Source organism: Dermochelys coriacea, chromosome 15, assembly GCF_009764565.3.
Source record: "Dermochelys coriacea isolate rDerCor1 chromosome 15, rDerCor1.pri.v4, whole genome shotgun sequence".
Lineage (NCBI taxonomy): Eukaryota > Metazoa > Chordata > Testudines > Dermochelyidae > Dermochelys > Dermochelys coriacea.
Genome location: NC_050082.1, coordinates 29063059 through 29079911, shown reverse-complemented (window position 1 = coordinate 29079911; position 16853 = coordinate 29063059). Strand labels below are relative to the sequence as shown.

At 40.4% G+C, this 16853-nt stretch overlaps 1 protein-coding gene and 1 long non-coding RNA gene across 11 annotated transcripts in view; one reads left to right on the top strand and one right to left on the bottom strand.

Annotated features, from left to right (window-relative positions):
- The window catches only part of MYO1H (myosin IH), a 53312-nt gene extending 42735 nt beyond the window's left edge, over window positions 1-10577 (bottom strand). For all 10 annotated transcript variants that reach the window (XM_038373564.2, XM_038373565.2, XM_038373566.2 and 7 more), the window contains exon 1: window positions 10473-10577. In XM_038373564.2, the coding sequence (XP_038229492.1) occupies window positions 10473-10484 (12 nt within the window). In that variant the 5' untranslated portion in view covers window positions 10485-10577. The remainder of the gene's footprint in view (window positions 1-10472) is intronic.
- A 173-nt stretch (window positions 10578-10750) lies between these two features.
- Window positions 10751-16579, top strand: LOC119843938. Its single transcript, XR_005289090.2, has 3 exons — window positions 10751-10947; window positions 13230-13329; window positions 16194-16579. It is a non-coding gene; the product is annotated as an uncharacterized LOC119843938 (long non-coding RNA).
- Window positions 16580-16853: the final 274 nt, after the last annotated feature.

Sequence of the window (16853 nt, the reverse complement as noted above, 5' to 3'; positions counted from 1 at the left end):
TATGTATCTATGATCTAGTCACAAGAACTGTCCTCTTGATGATTACCTTCCTTTCAAATGCAATTCAACATTATCTGGGAATACAGTTGTCACAGAGTCACAGAGCTAATGATCTGGAATTACTCCATATGAAGCTAGTCAGGACTAGGACAGCATGCCTCCTCTCTCTGAACATACCGTCACCAGGGCAAGAAGCTTACCAGCTTCGATCTTCCTGGATCTGACCCCTGAGCATTCAGCATCCCTTTCCACACCATGCACTTCCCGCAGTGAGTCTGCCCGTGCAGGGCTCCTTGGGAAGCCAGAAAGCCCTGCACCCCAATTCTGCAGTCAGCTGAGACTCTCAACCAGTGTAAAATGGAATGTTTATTAGTTGACAGGAACACAGTGTAGAACAGAACTTGTTAGCACTGAAATCAGTGACTTTCAGCCAAGTCCATCTTGGTGGAATCCTGGGCCAGATACCCTGGACTCCCACCTTCAATCCCCCAAGGCAGACTCCCCAGCTTCAAGCAACTCGACCTCAGCATCCCCCGGTGCTCCTCCTCCTGGTCTTTGTCTTGCTTCCCAGGCAAAGTGTCACCTGGTCATCACCTGGTCGCATCCCCCTCCTGGGTCTCAGACTACAAAGGGCACTGACCATAGCCTACTTGCAGGCAGCTGGAGCAGTCTCACCTGCTGCTGAAGGTCTCAACTAGAGTCTCATCCTTATTCCCACTGCCCAGACATTGGTGCAGCACACAGAGAAACTGAGGCACACAGTATTCATGCAAAACAGTAAAATTCACATAGGCTCAACAGTAAGATTCACATACATCACAAAGGAAAATCTCCACTTCATCACAACAGTATAATAAGTGACATCTTTCCACCATGAAACAAAGACTACAGTCTTTCTTGGAAATACCATCCTACACTGTTCATCTGTATGAGTCAGCCTCTAAAGAGGTGATTAATATTTACATTATTAAATCACATTTTATATTCATGCCACAGAACATACGGGATAAAGATTTACCTGGTAGGTCTTTGCTTTTCCCCCCCGGATACTTTCCTCACCAATCAACAAAGGAATGCTTTCTAATTTTAATCTGGACTTTCTTAAAAACTTGCTGCAATTTCAATTCTGATTGGAACATGGTCCCACGAACAGGAATTCACGAATACAGCCAGGAAGGAGAACAACTTTTGTAAGACCTGACCAAATTATACAAGAGTTTATCAGAATTAACAGAGTCGCTGTTAGTAGCACAGGTCATGAACGGATCAGAAGTTACTTGTTCCAGAGTGATGACAATGAGAGGAAATGAATGCATCAAATCAAACACATTCATTCAGACTGTAGGATCTGGTGAAAGAAGGATTTTGATGGGGGGGGGGGGAAGGGGATGAGTGAACCAAAAGTTTAGGGTTTGCATCTAGCCACAAAACAAACCCAAACTCTTCAAGTTGTATTTCCAGCTGAGAGAGACTTTGCAAGTCCATCTGTGGAACACTGAATGGGGAGGAATGGCCTAGTCCCACTAGCCATGGGCTAGAAAAAGGTCTCTTAAGAGACAGGCTCTTGGGGAAAATTCTAACTGATCAGAGCAGTTTCTCTCCTAGGGAGAAAAGGAGAATGGAAACCAGTGATCAGGCTACAGTGTGGAAGTTAAAGAAGCTTAGTCCTAGATTTTTCCAGTCAGAAGCATTCAGCACCTTCCCAATACACACTTTAATACTGACCTTAACTGGAAGGAAATGGCATTGCACTACTCTTACCTACACACATTCAGTCACAGTTGTGCTGGAATAGGCTGCACTGGTAGCTCCCAATAAGTAACAAACCACAATATTTTCCATTGAACTATTCCTGAATAGCCTAATTCAACTGTCACTAATTTTGGATTATCTTCATCTCACTTGAGCTGTTCTGGGGTGCTAGAGATCTGTCTTGGGCTTGGCACGTATTCCATGTGTCACTAGTATCTAAGCCACAGTCTTTAAAGTCTCATACATATGACTATATGCATTACATTGCGATCATTCTTTTTTGGATCCTCCTCTCTCAGCAAGGTACAGCCCGTTCTCTTCCCAGAACCCCACGCCCCTTTCACCTTACAGTTTATTGTAACTGTTTCAGAGTAGCAGCTGTGTTAGTCTGTATTCGCAAAAAGAAAAGGAGTACTTGTGGCACCTAGGAGACTAACAAATTTATTGTATATGTGCCAACTCCCACCCCTAGCTTCCCTTTCACTGACCTCTTCTTGTTACCTGCACAAGACTTTCTATTTAAGCCTTTCCATTTCTGCTGCTTAGGATAACGAATCATCTCTCGTCTAACATCTCTCCCAGGGTAAAGCGATTCTTAAATGGGGGGTTTATGATGCAAATCATATTTTAGGTGTTTTGCTGCTTGATAAATATTGCATGCGTTTAGCTAACTAAGAAGTGTCTTACAAGTCTGCTACTGACACTGCTCTGCCAAACCAAACAGAACTGAAAATGGATACTGAAGGCCTTAACCCATGGCTGACCTAAGGAAGTTCAGAACCCAAACCATATCACAATATAAGCCATTTCCCCTTATTTTTTGCCCCTGAACTGCTGGTGACATTAATTTTTCACACTGCTTTTGTCAGGCAGCTACTGTACTGTAACCAGGTTAAGAGAGTATCATTTTAAATGAGAATGTTTAAAATGAAAAACAGCCTGTCTGCACTTTCAAGAGGAATGTATAATTCTGATAGTATTCTAGAACATCCGCTCAGTATGGAATGCAAAGAGCTAGTCTTCTCTCCAAGCCCAGGAACACGAACACATGACTAATCTTGAAATCCCAGGAGCTGCCTAGCTGATCAAGTTTCCTTAACTTATTTTGTTTACCGGTTAACATTGGTAATTGGTTTCAGAGTGGTAGCCGTGTTAGTCTGTATCAGCAAAAAGAACGAGTCGTCCTTGTGATACCTTAGAGACTAATAAATTTATTGGGCATAAGCTTAAAGTGGGTTTTAGCCCATGAAATCTTATGCCCAAATAAATTTGTAAGGTATCACAAGGTCGACTCGTTCTTTATATTGGTAACTGACACTGTTCCCCTTTGGGCAAAAATCCTGCACTCATTTCTGGGCTAGACTGTGCTCAGATACATGCAGCATTGGCTCACCACTGTTTGGCTCAAATGATGGCAAACTTGTTTCTTAATGACCATGTTAGTTAAGGTGGGATTTTTCCAAATCCAGTGCTAATTATTCAGACGAAGTCCCACCCTCACCAGTAAATATGGGATACTCACTGTTCTGTCATCCTGAAATCTTTCCTCACAGCTTACCTACGAAAATCAAGGATTCTTCTGATTTACTGAAATGTGAGCTCTCTCAGGGAATCTATTCCTATTCATTTAACTGGCTAGTTTAGCCACCAAGCAATTTGTTTTAGCCCCAAAAGATAATGAGAAGCAAAGACAGTTCCAAAAAGAACCAAACTCTGAAGAGGCTTAGATTCTTCATCCACCTCCAAGAAGAAGAGTTTGATTTTGGTACAAACAAAGAAAAGTCCACAAGAAGTTTTGCTAAAATATTACCATTTTTTGTTAAAAGTTAGTGTGTTTTTAATTTCCCAAAGAGCTCTAAAGCTAAGTGCTGTGCTTTTTTTGGCCGCTTCTTCTCTGTGGCAATACAGTGTAGCGAGGGATGGTCACGTCTGTTTAGGGGAACAATATTATCTGTTATTTTGAAAGCACTGGAAAGTGTGTTGGACATCATTCAGAACTGATGTGAAGATAAGTTCTCTGCCCTAAACAGTGGGTTACAAGAAAACCCCGCACCCACACAAAGCATCACTAACTTTAACAGGGTGCCTTATGGCATTGGGGTCTAGGTGCTATATATGACAAAGTGAAAGTACCAACAAGGATGGTATGGTTGTAGGAGAACAAGGGTTACTAGAAGATCACCTGGTTACTCACTTTAGGTCTTTATTCAGACCAGTATTAAGATTTATTTTTAATATATGCAGGAATTAACGTTGTAGATAATGTACAGCCATCATAAAAGATTTTTCAACAGATTCACAAATAATTTTAGTGCCCATAAAAGTGAGGGTCTGAGAGCATGGGCTTGAGGCAGGAATAGCAGCACCACACAATGTGGTGGTTCCCACTACATAATGCTCCTAACTCACCTCATCTTCATTTACCTACTTCAGTTTGAGGTTGAGGTTGCCAATAGGCCACTTCACCTTGAAGAGTCTCTTAGAATGTGATAATTACTTATGCTAAATAATTTGTTCCACCTTCTATTTAGCTGTGACACTGAGCATCTTTCCCAGACCTGAAGAAGAGCTTTGTGTAGCTTGAAAGCTGCTCTTTCACTAACAGAAGTTGGTCCAATAAAAGATATTACCACACCCACCTTGCGTCTTTTATATTTTGGGACCAACATGGCTACTACTTGACTGACTGTTCAGTTAATTTATAACACTGATCACCTAGCTGATTTCACTACAACTTCAGTCTACATGGATAGCACAGTCAGATTTCCTTAAAATACAGGCCAATCCTACGAGACTTGATTTTAAGGAGTTTGTGACTCACACTTCCTGCCATTCCTTGGTGAAGTTTTATCGCTATACCCACCCCTACCTAATTTATCAAGATAAAGTAGGCTAAAGCCACTGCAGTGGATCCCATTGACAGGCTGTAAAAGTTTCTGGCTTGCCGACCAGATTTAGAAAAGCATGGCAATGCCACCTGTGCTGCTGTTGCTAATTATGTCTCTGGGGAACTAGCTATTACAATACCTTCTGAGTAAAAGCCAAGTGTAAATGGTAGGTGCTGGAGGCAAGAGGAAAATTCTCTGTAGTACCAAAACTAGTCAGGGAAAGGAAAAAAGAGCACCTTCACAATAGGGCCACCACCATAATAACAGGAGTGGAGAACACGTACTTTGCTGCAGACAGGATTGGGTGGCCAAAAAAACTAAAGCAAGGTAATTTGTAGGAAAACACTAAGTCTCTTGTCAGTTGGTCATAAATAGAATTTCAGCAATGTAAAGCAAGTTTTTTGTTTTTTTAACTAAAAAGGTTTTAATACTTAAATTTAAGCAAGGGACAGAAACATTTGATGTCTATTATAAGCAGGAGTTCAAGTTTGGGTTTTTTTAAACATGGTTTAAGCAAGATGTTTTATTTTTAGTGATAAAAATTGCATCTGAATTCCTTTTATGTAAAATATATTCACTGACCATATTTGTTGTAGTAGCATGGAAGAATCTGTCTTCTGGGATTTGTGGGATCTAAGGTTTTTGGAGTGGAAGTGGGATAAAGCTGCAAGAAACAATATGGGAGTGGGTATTGCAGGACAGGATGAAATAAGTAGTCCCATGCAGGATTCTATTTCACAAGGAGCACAGCCCTAAGCACATATGCCCTGAATTTTTCTACCTTCTCCACTCTAAGATTTTTGGTGGCTAAAAACTAGCTTTTTGTCTCAGCAAAACCTTTTGTCTGCTTAAGATAAAATTCACCCACTGGCTGGAACACTTCATGACGGATAAAAGCAAGGTCTTGTGATCTTCTAGAAATAGTGGGATTCCCAAGCTTTACACTGAGCTAGAATGTCATATTTCAGGTTTGAGACACAAATTTGGCGGAGCCCAATTACTGATGGCTTTGCACATCTCCATGACTGGCTGCCATCCTGAGAAACTGGTCACGATACCAAACATTTAAGACCCCTTTCCAGCTCTTTCACCATTCTACCCTTGAGATGTAAATAAATAGAAAGATTAGTGGCACAGTGATTTAATGCAGTTAGCCTTTTGGGGCTTCTGGTTTAAATCAGAAGTGAAAATAAGGTCAAGCCTCTTGGTTATGCTCAGGACAGATGATCTCCCAGCTCCCCTCGTTAGCAGTGCTGCTTCCCCACACTAAGTCTGCTTAATCTTGGACATGAGAAGTATGCATCTTCACTGCAACAGGTGGTGTTGCCATAGATAGTGCTCCTGCTCCCATTTAGCTCAGTGGACTTTTTCCTTTTGACTTTAATGAAAACAGCCTCAGATCCTCAGTTGCACAGATCACTCCTGTATTAGAGATGCACCAGGAAAGTTTCCCAGATTATATACCTGCCTCCTTCGCTTAAGTCTCAAGAAAGAGGCTGACTAGAGAGGCAGTGACAGAACTTAACCATGAAACCAGAGAGTGGAACACTTTTTTTATTAAAAGATGACAGGAACAAAAAAAAATCTTGAGAGCAAACTAGTCAGTCTCCCTGGCTGGTAGGGCCTGCAGACTCACTAAGGATTGAATAGGCTTTGGCAAATGTACTTTCCCCTTCACCCTGCTGGCAGTTGCCTCAAGGTCAGGGGCCAGGCTGAGGCACACTGAAGGGTTCGCCTAGGGATGCTCAGTGTGGCTGCCTGCGTAGTCCCTGTTCTGGAGACAGGGTCCCATCTCTCTCCCCAGGGCTGTAAATCTATCCTCTTCCATGAGCATATCCATTGTCATGTGCTTGAAGGGCGCTCTTGGAGCCACAGGTTAAAACTCAAACACTGAACTGACGGCAAGTGTAGGGTGGTTTCCTCCTCTGGAGGATCCTCCCCCCGCCCCCCCCGGGATACTCTGGACACACCCTTGTGGCTCAAACACATATCTGCAGCCTACTTCTCTTTTTAAAGAGGTGGAAGGGACTGCACTGTGCCAGATGGTAGAATTATAAAAACATTCCTCCTTAGGGGTTAATCTTTAAGCTCTTAAATGAGGTCTTCACCATATTGCAAGTGACACACAGTGAATAAATGTGCTATAATATTACTCACACTCACCCTTCCTCTGCCAACACTTGCATCCCTGGGTCACAAGATTTATCAGGGGTTAAGAAGGGGACAGAACTTGGAAACCCCTTGTTAAATATTGGTCAATATAAAACCTGCAATGAAGAGCCCCAAAAATCTTAGAGATCCCTCTCACCACAGTAAGCACTGAAGGCCTTCTACCCTCCTTCTCAAGATTTTTGTCATAGAAACTATCTTCCAAGGATTATTTAGAAACCCTTATATACTCTTGGCACTATCAGAAGTGTTAGAGACTTCTAAAACTCACCCAGCAAATCAAAACCTCAACCCTTTGTGCCTGTTTGAGACAAATTAGACTCTTCACTAGAAATTAAAACTACACCGAAAATCCTGAGAGGGGGAAATTATTGATACTTGTGTAGCTTTCGTAATGAACTTCTGATTGTAACATGAACAATGCAGACTTTACAAATACAAGCAACAATTGTGCATTTTCAACTTCAGTGAGACTATGGGGATATCTTGTATGGGCCACAATGTTTTTCCACATTTAAGCTGCATTTCAGTTTTCTTCTACAACTGCTGATCAGTTCAATACTGCAAGAAGCTTGCATTTTAGCCCTGGAACAAGCAACTAGAATATCTGAACTACAGTACACAGTTTTCAAACAGAATTCATAAATACAATTATATTGTGGAAGACATGTACACATTGTAACCCAATTTCTTTTCAAAAGAATACAGAATAAGAAGGTTTTCAGGTTAATCAACAGCCCAGAGAAATGCCAACAATTCTTAAGGCCTCTTGTCTGTATCTAGGGAATAGTCTACTATAGACTTGTTAAAGGGTGACTGTCTGTCCTTCTGAATAGGAGAGGTCGAGGTGAACTACTTCACTTTCAAAAATCAAAAGAAAGAAAAAAAGTGAGAAAATCTCCAGAGTTCAAACATTTCTTTAAAACCCAAACTTTAAATACTAAATGGGCTTCATGGCTGCCATTTTGAAAAACATTAGTTTGCCAAAGGACCCTTTTGATTTCTATTTGAAATGCAAGAGCTCACAGATAATCCATTGAGAATCAAACCCACACAAAAGGCTGTTTGAAACAATCGTGGTGCTTGTGAAGGACAACATTTTTGTGTGCAAAATAAAACATTTTAATGCCCTACAATCCATTACACATATATTCTTACATTTCCTTTCAGTAATTATTCATTAGAAAACATTTAACGTCACTGCAGATTTCACACTGGGCAGTCTGCACACAAAGGAGAAGAGTTGGCCCATTTATAAGGGACTGAGGCCTTCTTTTCTAATCTGAGAAACTCCGAGGAGGTGGGGCCTACCGGACACAACAGGCAAGCTAAATTGTGCGGTTAACGGTCAAAGCCCCCCTGCCTACTTTGACACTCATTTAAAGATGACAGGGAACAATAGAGATTTGTTCTTAGCAACTCTTTCTTGTTATGCGGTCTACATCGGCTAAGCTGGGCGGTTCAATACATGAAACCAGTACAGATATTCTGTTCCACCTGCCATCTCTCACCCTCACTCAGTCCCGTCTCTCTTCAGCCCCCTTTTCCTTTCCCCACTTTAACACAATGAGACAGGTAAAGAATATCTTTAGAGAGTCCCATTCAACATGTCAGCTTTAAAAAAACAATTGCCTGTCAGGTTAACATGAGGAGCTCAAATTTTGGGTTAATGCCAGTAATCCTGCTCCTCAGGCATAGGTTAGTAACTCATCTATCCTGGTATAATGAAAAAGCATCTCAGGAACACTGTCAAATATCTAAATGACTTCAGATAGCAATACTGTTAATTTTAATGTATTTTTGCATACTATTGATAAAAGTTACACAAAAAGTTATGAGTAATTGTTTTACACTAAAATGATATGAATTTAGTGAGTCCAATGATCATTTTGCTGTCCCAGAGCAAGCTCTCTCTCTCTCTCTGCAGCCCGATGCCTACCTGCTAACTCTTCCACAGGGAGGTAATAGGCTAGTAAAATGAAAGGAGGCCATGTTTCACTTGGGAACTTATAACATGCTATATAGTACATAAGATTTAAAACTTGAACTTGAAGAATTAGAGTGTCCTACTCTTCATAAATCTTTGCTTTCTAATGCAGCTACTATCACTTTCTTCAACAGTGATGTGCTCAGGTTTACGACCACTAGACCAAAGACGGCTGCTGAATCTTCATTATTTGCAGAACATCACGCCTTGCTAGAAACAGTGTTACTGCTGATCAGCTCCATTAAAAAAAATAAAATAAAATAAATCAGTGCTAGGTAATAAGCTGGTATCTTCAGCCACAAAGAAGAAATTCAGGGTTGAAACTTCTGGAAGGCAAGAACTATAGATTTATGCCAGGGGTTCTTAAACTGGGGGGTCATAAGGTTATTACATGGGGGGTCATGAGCCATCAACCTGCTCCCCCAAACCTTGCTTCTCCTCCAGCATTTATAATAGGAGTTAAATATATAAAAAAAATGTGTTTTTAATTTATAAAGGGCAGGGGTCGCAATCAGAGACTTGCTGTGTGAAAGGGGTCACTAATGCTAGTCAGTAGGCACTCATGTACTTGGCCTTGGATAGCGAGGCACAGGGAATGCTCTGCTGGGGTGCTTTAGTCCAGGTGAATCCCAGACAAAATTTCTGTGCTTATCTGACACCACTCTCAGAAAATCCAACATCTCATTTATCCAGTCTGCCCAAGGCTTCCAAAATGAAATGCCTTTTATCTTCAAAAAGGTAAATGAACCAGCCCACCCCACCCAGTTTCCCACCTCCAGCTATGGCCATCTTTGATGCTTCAAAGAAAGAAGAGCAAAAACAAAACAAAGACAAACAAAAAGCACATCAAACCTTGAATACATTGGGGTGAAAAAACCCCACTTCCTGACCCCTACAGGTGACTAGCTGAAGCCCTGAAGCCTGAAATTTTAGGAACATAAGACACAAACCAGCCCTGCAGATAGCTTAAGACACAGACATAATACCCAAAGAGTGAACTATGTGTTTATGCCTCAACCAGCAGCTAAAGGATGGATTGAAGCTTCACAGCATTATGTAAAAGAGTACCTATCCCCAGCGCTTTTAATGTTTAGCGAACCTGTTCTTTCAGCAAAAGGAGAACTGGCCACTGGAACATCTCCAGTTGACACACACATGGTGGAGGCCACTCGACTAGAGAAAGAATGGGAGGTTCCTTCTAACAAACTTTTTGTCACCACTATAGGTAGGGAGTAGTGGACAAAGGAAGAGGGCTCTAGGAAAGAGCATTCTAATTTTCTGAAAGAAAAAATAAATGTTTATTGTTCCCCACATGTGTCAGGACCCTAAAGTGTGTGTGTGGGTGGAGGGGGCAGAAGAAACAGACTTTTCCTCCCTCTCTAGAGATTTTCTTAAAAAAGATATGGCCTTTTATACATCTATCAGAGCTATGCATTTCCCTAAATGCTTTATTTTTAAAAAACTGTTCTTCTCTACTGGCCAGCAAGTCTCTCCCCTTTTCCTTTTAGTTTGAGGAACCTAGCTTACTATTTTCTATCACATCCCCCATCCTTTGGGGTTCTATAGACCATCAATCTAAGCACTAAGGGGCTAGTTGGTCTCTTAATTTTGCAGTGAAAAAAGAACTCTTGCAATAAAGCACATTTACATAAAAACCTAAAAGATTAGCAACTCACCATCTCCTCCATGTTGTTACTGAACAGAATAACTAACCCCACCCCCACCTAGACAACAAGCTGCCCTTTATGAGCACTTTATATGTTGCTAGTGCACTACCTCATTGAGGTGACTCAGCTGTATGAGCTTATGGTTAGAAGAATACTTAATTGCCAGAGATCACATGACACAGGGACATCCGGTTAACAATTGGGAGAAAGCAGGTGCACATAACACATCACTTAAGGACATGGTTAAAAAAAATAACGTGGCTATAAGTGAATGGGTGTCATTGGGTAGCAGCAATGAGCCCTTATTAAAGGCACTTTAGGCTTGGTAGTTATGTAATAAGTAGGATACTGTAGGATGGTTGCTGTAATTCTCCCCTTTGCTGGAAAAGAGAATGCTGGTTTAATAGCTTATCTACTAAATGGCTTCTGGAGTAGAAAAGAAAATATACTGCTGTCCATGAGGGATAATTTTTTGTGTTCTAAGGTAGGGAAAAATATAGGAAAGAATACTTGGCTGTAATATCTTCATAGAAATACAGTAACTATAGTCAACTTTATTATTATCAATAAGTTCTTAACAAGTTGTTAGATGTTGTAATGCCTTCATCTTTTAAAACTTCCACCTAAACTACATGGGTGACTGCTTCAGGAAATTAGGGTTTGTAATGTAACTGTAGGCTGACAAATCTTAAAATCAATAGGTGAGCTGACCCTTATAAATTTACTATAGTGCCTTTTAGGCTACTACAAAACTTTTAGAGTTCTAAGCCTATTTGAGTTAGATGATGTTACTATCAAAATGTCTATTTCCAAGGGACTTGAAAACAAAATGCAATTAAAATGAAGTAACTTTATATTGAGTTACCACACGATAGGGGATGATACATTATTTAGCTTTGATAATTACTAATCCTTGGAGATGAAGGATGGTCTGAGAGTTAAGGCACTGGCCTAAGGCAGGGAGATGTGGGTTCAAGCCCCTACACTAGCACAGGCTTCCTGTCTGACTTTGGGCTAGTCACTTAACCTCTCTATGCCACAGTTTCCCATCTGTAGAAGAGGCCTACACTGGAGGTGGTTGGCAGCCTAAGACAAGAAACCAACAGAAATCAGCTCTATCCAACCTTGGTGTGGGAAGGAGGTGATGATAATTACCCTTAGCTCTGAATGTTCCCTGTGAAGTTAGACCTCACTGCAGTTTGTCTGACTGGTAACTGATGTAGTGGGGAAGTCCTGACTTGTAAACAGGGTAAGTGGATTTTTCCAAAGAAAAGGGAAGGCTGGTTAGTCCTTGTGAGTCTGTAATTCTTTCTTGCAATGACCCTTCTTGTTACTGAGGGTTATTACTGAATACAAATCTTCCTGGAGTTAGAGAAGCTTCATTTTGGGTAGGTAGTGAATTAGGGAAAAAAAAGTAGAGAGAGAACAACAGAACATGTTCTATCCTGTACATGTAGGAAGCTTTCTCACAAACATTGCAGCTACAGTATTCTACCTGAAAGTGCTGTTCTGTTCAAGTTAGGGTGACCAGATGTCCTGATTTTATAGGGACAGTCCTGATTTTTGTTTTTGTTTTTTGGTTTTTTTTTTTAAATATATAAGCTCCTATTACCCCCACCCCCTGTCCTGATTTTTAATACTTGCTGGCTGGTCACCCTAATTCAAGTGCATTGTCTTGTACAGTGTTCAGATGTCTCATATTAAGCTGAGACGGTGACAATATTTACTGGTACAATAACTGCACTGAGAATGTTCACTGAAACCTCCTTTAAAATGGTAACTAACCAGATAGGCACCTAAGTAAGAAGAGAAATAAAGACAAAGCTAGGCCTAAGCCACTGTTAAGTGTGCACAGCTCGCTCCAAGCAAAACATTTTCTTTCCTTTGCCCTTCATTAAAATCTCTCATTTTCATGGCTGGTGGCCACCTTCCCCAACCCGGATTAGAGTCCTGCTAACACCACCCACTACTCAGCTGACCCTGCCCTGAGTTGTGACTTGCTATTTGCTGAGCCAGGCCCCCTGAGGGCAGTGCGCTTGGCCCATGAAATAAACAGTAGGGTGAAGCTTGATTTATTTTTGAACACACATTTACAAAGTTCTTCCACTCCTTTAGACTCCTTTGCAAATCCCAGGCTCGGTGCTTAATAAATAGGAAGAAACTGTTCCTGCATCTAGGAGATTACAATCTAGTTCAGATATTAACAAGACATTTCAGAAACAACTGGTAGGTGGCATGCTATCGTGAGCTGGAAGCACTGCAACAAACTTCACAATATTACATCTACCCAGTCTGTGATACATAGGGTGACTTTGCCTGGAGAACTACTATTTGATGTCAGCATGATGACTGTGCTAGTTGGACAGTATCTTTAAAGCTGACCTTCAAAGAGGAAAAATTAGGTGTGTGACGTGAGATTCTGCTCTGGGGTTTTTTAGCTTAAAAATTCAGGTCTTGTTTACTCTGTTTTTCCTGGAAGGATGAACTAGTTGTTTGCCATCACTGATCTAAGGCATAGCTGGTTAACTGACAAGGAGAAGTGATTTTTATTCTGATTGTTTTTGTTTGACTCTGTTTTAACTCAAATTCCTAACAAACATTTGGAAAGCTGGAAGAAAAGGTCTAATAACAAAGTTACAACACCCCCAACCTTCAATAACTAACCCCCTAGATCCTTTAAAGAGACCACCAATAAAACAAGGAGAGACAAGAGTTGAAATTCCTGATATTTCTAACATAAAAGCAAAACCTTTTTTTTTTTTCCAGGGAGGAATGTTTTTCTGGCCTTCTAGATACGTCATGAAGAGGAAGAAGGGAAAAAGAGACCACAAATAATGCTCTATCTTTAATGCCCCGATTTAGCAAGGTACTTAAGCATATCCTATGAACTACCAATGTGCTTAAAGTTAGGCATGTGTGTAAGTACCTCATAGAATCGGGGTGTCAGTTTGTGGCTAACCCAGCATAGGCTGTCCAACACAGAAATTGGATGATAATTGCTTTGAAAATGTATTGCTATATTTCAAATATTCAGACCAACATGTTGCATTCATTTAAATACCCTTCGTGGGTTAAAGTAAGCTCTACCCCAGAGTAGCAGCTTTGGAAATAACATGCACACTAGAATAAACATTTTAAAAAATAGTGTTGCTGGAGCACAATGCTCCAGCAAACCCCAACAGAATCATCAGAGTTAAACACTCAAATCTTCTCACAATAAGTTAACTATCAACACTCCAACTGATGAGAAAATGCAAACCTTGGTTACTCTCTCAGATCAAGTGGTGATACGAAAGTTAAAGACCACATTATTTTCTTTAACCTCATCGCCTCATGCAGAGAAATTGAAAAGGAAAAAAAGGAATATAGTTCATTAAAAATTAAATGCAACTGAACTAAAAAAATCATCTTTTGACTTGAGTATGGTGACCTTTTTCCAGGGCTCCCTCCATCTGATTCAGAACACTGCAGCTAAAGTAATCTTTCATGCTCTTCCCTTGGTCATTTCTTATTCTGGAATCAATTTGCTTGCTTGCTTCTTGGCTTCCACATCAAGTTCTTTTGTCTTGTCTTCACTGTGCCAAGTGCACAGCTCCAATCCTGACTATGCTTGTACTATCCCTGCGCCACTCTCCCCAGTGCTTACCTTCTCCTGAGCTTCTTCTCTACGCTGGGAAGAACCTCCCTCTTCTTATGTGCCAAACTGATTCCCTCTCTGTTTAAATCACTTCTTGAAACACCCCTTCTGCAAAGTCTTTCAGCCCTGAGCCCACATAGGACATCTAATTCATGTCATGAAAGATCTTCATGATGTGTGTTGGGAGCGCAAACTCTGTTGCCTCTAATATGTGTTATAATTTCTTTTGTAGGTGGAAAGGGGAGATGAGAAACCATTTTTTTTCTACATCCGAACAGGGCTGAGCACACTGATGTTCAATAAATAATAGGCTGGATAAAGAAACTTCTTTTGTTGCAGAAGTGCTTAATGAATAGGAAGGCTCTGGCTCAAGGAGACTACAGCCTAGTCCAGACATTAACAAGACAGTTCTGGAATAAGTAATAGGTGGTATGACAGGATAAGATGCAGATGCTGCAGGAATTTCACATTGATCCGACATTTAAAAGCTTCATGGAAGAAATTAGTTTTGAAGGAAGTTGTGTGGGCAAGAGGTAAACTATCAAAGCCATTGATGCTTGTCCAAATAGGTCAGTTTTCAGACCTTCCCAAACTCTTCCAAATCAGTTCAATTCAATTCTAGTTGGTATGCAGAAATCAGTTTGCATTAGTGATATAGTGTGGCGAATACTGCCTTGCACAGATTTTTACTTCCTGCTATTAAATTATCCCAAGTAAAGAAATTCCTTTGTAAGCTTTTCTGCAGTCTATGGCAAAGTGAAAATCATCAGCAAAAATCTGACAATATGCATCTTGATTATAAGAAGCTGTTACAACCCTCTGCATTTTAATCTGCTGTTGGAAAAGGTAGCTGTCTTGACACTGGAGTTGTATCTGCGGTCTCCATTGTTAATCCTTTATTTACATAACAGTGAAGTTGTTGGCTCAGCTGTAGCATCTTAAAAAGTTTCTTTATCTAAATCCACTTGAAATTAAATTTCTGAGTATGCAAATATTAAATATAAAAATAACGCTTACTGCTTAGGAGTATGGTCCAAAAGAATCTTGACAACCACTGACTAAGCACCATGACCTTTTTGAATTGCATTACATCAATTCTGTGCTTTCTAAGAATATTCATTCAAAATCACTACACCATAATCTAATCTATTCTAATGCAATCTCCACACATTTGCTGAAGCACTTAATGACATCTAGAGCTGCATCTTCATCTACTAACTAATATTTCCATGACTACATCCGCTAATAATTAACATTACCTGGATGTCCATCCTGTATGCTGTTAAAGCCAGCTGTTAACAATTATTCCAGCTAAACCATTCAAAACTTGCTTTGAACTTGTTTATGGTCCAGTGTAGCACAACACTGTGCAGCTCGGTCTGACAGGCTACTTCCTCACCTGAGTGGAGCACTGTTAATAATTTACAGCATGAGTCAGTGACTGTGTCCTATGGATACTTGTATCCCCACATTGGCCGCAGCTCAAAGATAAGAACTAGAACCGTATCTTCTTTGAGATTATATTGCAGCCAGTGCTGATCTTTGATTAGTCAGTTACAGTACATGCTAATCACTAATTACTGAAATGAGCATAAATGTCTTGTACTAAAATCCCCACTGGAGCCAGCTGAATCTAGAATAGTCCAGCATAGCAGACACAATGCTAGTATGTTCAACCTCCTTTTCAGAACCCTAAACTTTAGAAGATGAAGAAAGTGAGTCGAGTTGGGAGCTCTAAATTTAATAATGTATATTCCCTGGGTTATGGTATCTCTTTTCCCAGGCTTGGTCTAGGTGCTGCTTAAAAATTTAAAATACAGATAACCCTGCAAAGGAAGAACTGATGCTAAGCTGGCATGTTAATCTTTAATGTGCTTCCAACTCAAATAGTAAATTTTACCAACTTCTTGGACTCATTACAACCCCTCCAAGCTCGTCACCTTAATGCACAAAATGCCTGCTCAGTACAGCAGGCTGCACAGTCTGGGATTCAGATATAAAATGCCAAAGTACAGTACAATAAACAAACATCAAAAAAGTGCTTTTACCAACTCACACCCTCGCGTATTCTGTTCTCCTTCTTTCTTCTACAGGATTCTTACCTGTAGTGACCAGATCTAAGGAGAAGCCATCATACCTCCGCAGACATCCTCATGGAGTATCCTGATGTTTAGTCCATATCAGCCTATGCTAAAATAGAAGAAAAACCACTAGCTAGTTCCACAAATTGCTTACATCAAATAAAAGAGAACTCTTATTGGATGTTTACAAATTTACACAGCAGTTCATTCGCTTGTCTTGTTTTATACAATGATACATATGCAGAGATGAAGCGTGCGTATGTGTTTGTATATACACACACACACAATTACCAGCTATTTGCCCTAACTGTAATTTCTACATACCTCCAGTATAACTTTGCAATGCTATGCCTACTACATGATGGTTTGGGACAGAGAGGCACATAGGTACTACAGTGATGGTTGCCAGTGTAAGAACCTAGGTAGATAGAAAATATTTATCTTGATATTATCGTTACATGTTTCTATAACTCCCATTTCCTTACCACCACAAAAAGCCCACAATTAATGCAAAACAAAGTTACTTTAGATTTTCAGATCTGAAATACAACCCAGAAGGGGAGGCGGAAGAGAGGACAAAAATAAATATAATACATAGATGTAAAGTATGTGAACACTAGTTACTGGCATCCCTGAAGAACTTACTGAGAGATGTTCTCTGGCCTACATTAT